Below are 9,167 nucleotides of genomic sequence, written 5' to 3' on the forward strand. Positions count from 1 at the left end.
GTGGGCAGTTTTGTATCCTTTATTTATACAGGTGAACTCATTGAGATGAGACACCTTTTCTAGGAGGACCTGTCTAGACAGTGCACGAGCAAAAGAGACAGACGGTTAAAGTGGTGACAGTGAAAGACGGAGTGAGAGACTGAAAGAGGCAGATTGACGGTTGGAACACGGCACAATGAACCCTTTCATCTGCCAGTAAATCTCTCCCCTCATCTATCCATTATTTTATCCATTGATCCCTCCCCCATCCATTCCTTCCTGTGTCCCAAGCTGACCTCCTTGGAGCTGCAGTACGTGTCCCCCAAGCTGCTGATGTGCAGGGACCTGGAGCTGGCTGTGCCGGGGACCTATGACCCCAACCAGCCCATCATCCGCATCCAGTCCATCGCCCCCTCGCTGCAGGTCATCACCTCCAAGCAGCGGCCGCGTAAACTCACAATCATGGGTAAGACAACCACATAACCTCCAAACAATGCCCCTGCAGACTCACCTACGTGGGTAAGACAACCAACCACAAGGCCAATAAGAATAAATAGAAAGGGCGTCTCCGGTCAAATCAGTGATGATGACACAATGGGTGGACTGGCAGCCATTTTGAGTGTACCCATGTAAGTAAGTAAAAACAGGAAGTGTACCCTTTAATTAAAAGCGGAAGACACATTTCAGTTGAATGCATTCAGTTGTACAACTAACTAGGTATCCCCCTTTCCCGTTCCCTTAATCTGTGCTGTGATTTGTTCATCTTGACTGGCATTACAAAAAATGGATTCCATTGTCATGAGCCACATCAGTTAGCATCATTTTAATGAACGTTCTACATTACCATGGCAATCCAGCATCAGTTGATGGAACATTCAAAAATACAAAGGAATTTATTGCATCACAATACCAGGCAGCCATTGAGATGGTACACATGAGTTTGGCAGTCAATTGCCAGGGTTTGAGCTTCCAAGACCATTCTATTCATTCTTATTTCTATGATTACACCCACCATTTACCATTGATGTAAATGAATCAAGAGGAAATAGGATTAGTGGGGACAGTGGACTACAGGCCCATTGTCCTACTGTGTCCATTGGGAGTATTGGCTAACTACACATGACCATCATAGTAGTAGGGGTAATAGATTTTTTTTAAATATCATTTGTTTAAAGATGTGTCTAGGGCTATTAAACAATAACATTTAATCGAGTTAATCACAGGATTTGCTGTGATTATTCTCACATTTTGAATTTGCTCAAATTAAGCTGTAATTTTAAGATTTTCATTAAAAAAATTGTACAAGAATATTGACGTCTTGATTTTGTCTAAAGTAACGGTTAGCAAAATTGGGTAAATTGGGAAAGCACACTTTCTTTAACCTCAATTGTAACTTGTTTTCACAGTCCATTGTTTTCAGCTGTAGAGATGATGTATTTGGGATGTTTTCAGTGATTTTGAACACTTTCAGACAATGCGATTTATCGCAATAAAAAATAACTTAAATTACTGAAAGCGATTAACTGATTAACTCTGACCGCCCTAAAGATGACACAAGACAGGTCATCTATAGATCAATGAGAAATGCAAACATGCTGTCTTTTGGAGTAATTTACAGAATCAGAAGTATAATCAATATGTGGTATGTGTCAGTTTATCAATGTGATACAAAGGATTATCCCGCAACAGAATTTTTCATCCCACTGCCATTGTAAAGTGATCAACAGAATTTTACACTAATTCGCAGGCATAGGAGTTCAGGGGCTATATGTATCAACAAGCGTCTCAGCGCAGGAGTGCTGTTCTACAATCTTTCCCACCTATCCATGCAATCTATTTCATTACCTTCTAAAAAGCAAAACTGATCCTAGATCAGCACTCCTACTCTCAGACGCCAGTTGAATGAAAGCCATGGTCTGAGAGTTGACCTGTGTTGTGGTGCCCCCTGCAGGCAGCAATGGCCATGAGTTCATATTCCTCCTGAAGGGCCACGAGGACCTGCGGCAGGACGAGAGGGTCATGCAACTCTTTGGCCTGGTCAACACACTGCTGGCCAATGACCCAGCCTCTCTACGCAAAAACCTCAGGTAGACGGTACACACACATTTCAAGATTAATGGCTGGATTATTGCCATCGGGCTGTGGGTGTGTGTGTGATTTTCGGTGTCTGCTGTGCTTCTGTAAAAAATCTAATTTCCCGGTTACCGTTTTTGTGTGCGTGTCCCCCTCTCAGCATCCAGCGCTACGCGGTGATTCCCCTGTCCACCAACTCTGGTCTAATTGGCTGGGTGCCTCACTGTGACACCCTTCACGCCCTCATCAGAGACTACCGGGAGAAGAAGAAGATACTGCTCAACATTGAGCACCGCATTATGCTCAGGGTAAGAACCAGTAACTATCACATTAACAGTTCACACACACCCTGTTCAGAATGGGGCTTCTTAGACATGGTGTACACCGAACAGAGCACTTGCTATTACTAACCATCTGTTGATTAGCCATGAAGTTAAAGGGAATGTACACTTTTATACCCAGTATAATATGAATGTTGTTACTTGTCCACTACTCTTAAATGTCAAGTCTCAAGTAAAAAAAAAAAGACGATAAATTATTTATCCGTGAATTGAAAAACGGTTAAACAAATTGACAATAAGGTTCTGTTATACTACCAAAGGTTGATGTTGTGGTGATGCTGTGGTGTGTATGTTTGTTAGATGGCTCCAGACTATGATCACCTGACCCTGATGGAGAAGGTGGAGGTGTTTGAGCACGCCGTCAACAACACGGCTGGAGACGACCTGGCCAAGCTGCTGTGGCTGAAGAGCCCCAGCTCTGAGGTAAAACCCTGTTTCAACCCTACAGACAGTTGTCATAAGACTGACATACCCCTGTTTACCACCCTTCATAGCAGTCTGACATAGCACGTGTTAGCAGGTGTTATAGCAGGTGTTATAGCTAACAACTGACCACTGTACATACGGCTGCTGAAGACTGATTAAAGGTGCTATCTGTAACAATTTAGCGATCATTTCAATTTCCTCATGTTTTTTTGAAGAATATGGTTCAGAAATACCTGAAATATCTTAGTTCTGCCTTCTGTTGCAGGGACGTAAAGTAGTCTTATGTTTACTCCTGGGCTTCTTCTCAGGTTTGGTTTGACAGGAGGACCAATTACACACGCTCCCTGGCTGTGATGTCAATGGTGGGCTACATCCTGGGCCTGGGAGACAGGTGAGGCTCTCCACCAATAAAGGTTCAGCAGTGGTAGCAGATGTTTAAAAAGTGAAATCATCTTGCTTTGCAGGTGTATTGAAGCACATTTATTGAACAGTTAATATACACAACATACAAAGTATCAAATAGTTATTTTCGTGCATGGGGCCGAAACATTAGCATGAAAATAAATATGGGGTCCAGTGTGTAGGCTACCCTCACTCAGTTTCTCTCCATTTCCTCTACAGGCATCCATCCAACTTGATGTTGGACAGACTAAGTGGCAAGATCCTCCACATTGATTTTGGGGATTGCTTTGAGGTGAGCAGGGGCCTCCAAAATCGGAACCTGACTGAATGGACACTATTTATACAAAAGTATGTGGACACCCCTTCAAATGAGTGGATTCGACTATTTCAGCCACACCCGTTGCTGACAGGTGTATAAAATCGAGCACACAGCCATGCAATCTCCATAGACAAACATTGGCAGTAGAATGGCGTTACTGAAGAGCTCAGTGACTTTCAATATGGCACTGTCATAGGATGCCACCTTTCCAACAAGTCAGTTCATCAAATTTCTGTCCTCCTAGAGATGCCCTGGTCAACTGTAAGTGCTGTTATTGTGAAGTGGGAAAGTCTAGGAGCAACAACGGGTCAGATGCAAAGTGGTAGGCCACACAAGCTTACAGAATTGGACCGCCGTTGCCCGTAAAAAATCGTCTATCCTCGGTTGCAACACTCACTACCGAGTTCCAAACTGCCTCTGGAAGCAATGTCAGCACAAGAACTGTTCATTAGGTAATTCATGAAATGAGTTTCCATGGCCGAGCAGCCGCACACAAGCCTAAGATCACCATGCGCAATGTCAAGCCTCGGCTGGAGTGGTGTAAAGCTTGCCGCCATTGGAAACGCGTTCTCTGGAGCGATGAATCACACTTCACCATCTGGCAGTCCGACGGATTAATCTGGGTTTGGCGGATGCCAGGAGAACACTATGCATAGTGCCAACTGTAAAGTTTGTTGGAGGAATAATGGTGTGGAGCTGTTTTTCATGGTTCAGGCCCCTTAGTTCCAGTGAAGGGAAATCTTAATGCTACAGCATACAATTACATTCTAGATGATTCTGTGATTCCAACTTTGTGGCAACAGTTCTGGGAAGGCCCTTTCCTGTTTCAGCATGACAAGGACCCCGTGCACAAAGCGAGGTCCATACAGAAATGGTTTGTTGAGATCAGTGTGAACTTGACTGGCCTGCACAGAGCCCTGACCTCAACCCCATCGAACACCTTTTAGATTAATTGGAACGCCGACTGCGAGCCAGGCCTAATCGCTCAACATCAGTTCCCGACCTCACTAATGATCTTGTGGCTGCATGGAAGCAAGTCCCTGCAGCAATGTTCCAACATCTAGTGGAAAGCCTTCCCAGAAGAGTGGAGGCTGTTATAGCAGCTAAGGAGGGACCAACTCCATATTAATGCCCATGATTTTGGAATGAGATGTTCACATAGCAGGTGTCCTCATACTTTTGGTCATGTAGTGTATCTGTGAACGTTGTCAATGTTTTATAAATGTTTTTCCCACTACAGGTTGCCATGACCAGGGAGAAGTTCCCGGAGAAGATTCCTTTCAGACTGACAAGAATGCTGACGAACGCCATGGAGGTAGGAGGAATAACTCCCAGTGGTTTTATTTGACATACTCTTGTCAATAGTTCACGTTTGCCTCTGTCATAGAAGGCACTTAATCCTGCAACTCAATTGAGGGTTTGCACTGCAGACTTGAGGAGCGGAGCAAAGATTTCCGGCTGGCACCAAGGCTACAATTACCTATCAGAACAGACAATAAAACTCCCCTTTCTGTTCTGTCAATCAATCTGTTGTGTCCCTCCCCTGTGTGTGTTGGTCAGGTGACAGGTCTGGATGGGAACTACAGGATCACATGTCACACGGTGATGGAGGTGCTGAGGGAGCACAGGGACAGTGTCATGGCCGTACTGGAGGCCTTCGTCTACGACCCACTGCTCAACTGGAGGCTGATGGACAGTAAGGAAACCACTCCGAAATGCCTCAAAGCATCTTGAAAGCATCTTAAACAATTAAATACCTTTAAACCATCTGAAAACAACAACCCGGCAAACAATTTAGCCCTCTCTCTTTCTTTGTGGTCCACAGCAAACACCAAGGGAAACAAGCGATCCAGGACCAGAACTGACTCCTACACTGCTGGACAATCAGTCGGTGAGTGAAACAAGACGTCCATTTTGTGTCACTAACAATATCTGGAATGTTTCCAGACTGAATGCATCTTTCTGTGCTGCGTCTGTTGTCCAATGCAGAAGCACTGGAGGGGATCGACCTTGGTGAGACCACACACAAGAAACCAGGAACTACCGTGCCGGAATCCATTCATTCCTTCCGTGAGTCTTTGGCTCAAGCCAATACTGTAAAAACGCATGAGGCTAACATTCCTAGTAGTTTCTACGGTGGCTATGTTTGTTAACGTTAGAAATGCTGGACCTCGAGGGACCACACTTCGAGCCAATGACTTGTCTTTTGGACTTCAACATTCTAACAGTCTAATAAATACATTTCATATATGCTATTGGAAAAATGATCATTTGGTTATGTTTATGAAGGTCTTAGGTAACATTAGAATATGAAGAACATAATAGCATTGTCAATACTTTATTTTACTGTAAGCTGTATGTAAAAAAATTTAAAAAACAGAAAAAATGTTTTCCATCACAAAGAAATCTATTCTAATTTTGTTTTGGCGGGTCTTAAGAAGCATTATGGAAATAAGAAAATGTATTTCAAATAACAGAATAGCATATTTTAAGTAGTTTTATGTTACTAGTCTTTTCTTTGTAGCCAGGGCTATATGCTGCCGCATGCTCACGTGTGGAGCGCGTAAAACAATGGTCATTCTTAGAAAAAGTGGTATTTTGAAATAGAGCTCACCTCTTACATTTCTTTGTTATCTGGCAAAGCTACGTGTTCTAGACACTGCTCTGTCTGATGCTATATAGAAATCAAAACGTCTTACCTGAATCTAACTAACTGTAAGAGGATTTGAAAAAGTGTCTTTTTGGAGCTCTGTTTTCCTGCCTCTGTGTCAATTCCAAGCTGCCCATCTCTTCATATACAATAGTTTCGATATAGTTTAGGTGTAATTTCGACCGGCCATCAGCTGCGCAGGCTGACTGGCCGTGAATGAGGGGCAAATTCTCTTTGTGATATCTAAATTTGAACAACATACGTGTGTTAAATATACTTATTTAGGATAAGTAAAGGACGGGGGTGGGGGACATGACTAAAAATGTAAATGTGTTTTGTCAACATGACGCTCTCGGCGCTTCCTGTGTTTAAAACACAGCTATGAATAGTTGCTGAGTGGCATGTAGCTTCTATGGGTTTTTCTTTCCTCAACAAAGGATTGTGGAGGATATTGGTATGTGGAAGTACTATCTTTGTTTGTTGGCCCAAATATTTCCTCAAATGCCTGCTGGTACACATGTTAGTGTATCAGTCATCACTATGTGTTCCTCTCCCATCAGTTGGAGATGGCACGGTCCAGCCTGAGGCCCTGAATAAAAAGGCTATCCAGATTATCAACAGAGTACGAGACAAGCTGACTGGTAAAGTCTTTCCCTACACATGTAACTAAAAATGCTAGGATATGCTAGAATATTAGCATTCATTGACTAATATGTGTTGCTTTTCCCCATCAGGGCGGGATTTCTCACACGATGAGACTCTGGATGTGCCAACCCAAGTGGAGCTCCTCATCAAGCAGGCGACATCGCACGAGAACCTGTGCCAGTGTTATATTGGATGGTCAGTATGATCTGTTTGTTGTTAGTTATCATCGGTTAGTCTACTGTTAGTTAGCATCAGACTAATACTGTAAGTTGGCATCAGTTAGCCTAGTACTCTCGGTGAGCATCTGCTAGCAAAGTACTGTTAGTTAGCATCATTTAGACTAGCGCTGTTAATTAGCGTCAGTTAGCCTAGTACTATTAGTTAGCATTAGTTAGCCTAGCCTGTGCTACATTGGCTCGTTACCATCATCAGTAACTGTTAGTTCGCATCAATTAGCCTAGCCTGGGTGCCGGACTGTTTCTGCATTCAAAAATGCTATGGCACTGCAATGCTGTTTGACAAGACAACTATAAGTTGCCTAAAGCAGGATCAGACAGGTACCCAAACTACAAAAAAGTATCTTGGTTGGGAAAAGATTTGTGGCTAATGTTGGGAACATTTTTAACAATGGTCACTGAACTTGTATTGTTTTTCATCCCCCAGGTGTCCATTTTGGTAGAAGAGCTACACTTGAAGAGTTACACAGCCTGTTTTCATCAAGTAACCATGAACTTACTTGGTAGCTTAGCTAATTACTTCCAATTTGGTTCCCTCATTTGTGTATTTTCAAAGAAGGAGAAATCGGGGGACTCGAGGAGCGCTGATTTAAAACAGAAAAAAGTAAAGAAGCCTCCGATAATGAAATTAGCGCCAAATCCTTAGTTTTAATGAATGACTCATTAAACATTTAATCCCAGGATGTAATACCATGTAAAGGTAACAGCTACAATGATGTACTGTACAAGGTAACAAACCTGGGCCTCGTTTCCCAGTTGCGATGTAACTTAAGCATTACAATGATCGTGTCAGATGCCTCGTTATTTATGAGCCACATTTTAAAGTATTTCCCAAACAAGCATGTAGAGAGAACGTTCACTAAGTGCGTCGTTAAACCATGTGTCGATACTGAACGGATCGAAAGAAAAGCATCTCTGCTCTCAAATCAGCTTTCTCCATTCAGGTCTTACCTTAGCATTAAAATTATTACACAATACTGATGACAGATCAGCTTCTAGATATTACCACCTATGGCTGCATAATATTGAGGCGGCTAATTCTAAATGCTTACTCTATAATAACCTACAATATCAAGATTTGGCACATGAGCACGTTGTTACACATTTTTTAAATATATTGTAGCAAAAATTATAGACAGTAGCCTAGAATTAGCTAAATATAATTAAATTGATTGAACATAACATTTATTTCAATGTAGCCTATAACGTATTTCTATATTTTGCCGTCATCTCAGTTTTCATATGAAGCAATGTTTTATTCTTCGCTTGTTTGTAACAATTGCAAAGACATTGGCAACTTTGTATTTGTAGTCAACTTTGTTCTGAAGTTGACTACAGCGGAGATCTGTGTATAAACTGACATGGAATGGCAAAGAAGCATCTAACAACGCACTTAGCTGTTCTACCAGTGGTCTGAGGTAGTCAGTAAATAACAAGCGTTTTCTAGTGTAACTTTAGTGACAATGTTTTGGGGAAACAGCACAGCTACTAAAGATACAGTGTACGAAGCTTCTGACGATGGCTTTGGGAAACGAGGCCCTGGTTATTTGCTAGTGCTTATTGCTCAAGGCACTGGCTGTAAGAGGAAGTGCTGCCCAGTGTTTAATTATGTCATTGTCGTCATGCTAATGCTTTCTACTGTGGCCATATTTTGTAACAAGTTAAACTTTTTTTTAACTTGTTGCATCTGCTTCATAGTCCTTCATAGACCGTGACTATTTGAGTAACATACTGTATGCCTTTTGCTAATTTAAACTTTATTGAAGGGTGTCCCATGATAGAATATGAATGGGAGTATTTGATTTAAGATGGTTGCATGCATAATTCTATGCCAATAAATAAAGATCTATTGATACTTGTCTTGTGCTCTTTGCCATTGTCCAAATATTTATGATAATGCTGATCATGTTTGTATGCTTAAATGTTCATTGCCTTTGCATGTCATCACCATATTTTCCTATTACCGAACATACAATTATGAAACTTCAGAAGCTATTTTAAATACATTTTCTTGGTCCTAAAGTCATGAAATGTTCATATTACATTGCAGGAAGTTTCTGTAAAAATTTGATAAAATTTTGTTTTCATCCGCCAGC

At 41.9% G+C, this 9,167-nt stretch overlaps 1 protein-coding gene across 2 annotated transcripts in view; it reads left to right on the forward strand.

The window, feature by feature from the left end:
• mtor (mechanistic target of rapamycin kinase) overlaps positions 1–8,930 on the forward strand; it is a 140,847-nt gene extending 131,917 nt beyond the window's left edge. For both annotated transcript variants that reach the window (XM_029719753.1, XM_029719754.1), the window contains exons 46-58: positions 271–445; positions 1,931–2,066; positions 2,213–2,360; positions 2,694–2,816; positions 3,128–3,210; positions 3,441–3,513; positions 4,781–4,855; positions 5,101–5,236; positions 5,366–5,431; positions 5,530–5,610; positions 6,751–6,831; positions 6,925–7,030; positions 7,499–8,930. In XM_029719753.1, coding sequence (XP_029575613.1) covers positions 271–445; positions 1,931–2,066; positions 2,213–2,360; positions 2,694–2,816; positions 3,128–3,210; positions 3,441–3,513; positions 4,781–4,855; positions 5,101–5,236; positions 5,366–5,431; positions 5,530–5,610; positions 6,751–6,831; positions 6,925–7,030; positions 7,499–7,514 — 1,299 coding nt within the window. In that variant the 3' untranslated portion in view covers positions 7,515–8,930. The remainder of the gene's footprint in view (positions 1–270; positions 446–1,930; positions 2,067–2,212; positions 2,361–2,693; positions 2,817–3,127; positions 3,211–3,440; positions 3,514–4,780; positions 4,856–5,100; positions 5,237–5,365; positions 5,432–5,529; positions 5,611–6,750; positions 6,832–6,924; positions 7,031–7,498) is intronic.
• Positions 8,931–9,167: the final 237 nt, after the last annotated feature.

The sequence above is a fragment of the Salmo trutta genome, chromosome 28 (genome assembly GCF_901001165.1).
Source record: "Salmo trutta chromosome 28, fSalTru1.1, whole genome shotgun sequence".
Classification (NCBI taxonomy): Eukaryota; Metazoa; Chordata; class Actinopteri; order Salmoniformes; family Salmonidae; genus Salmo; species Salmo trutta.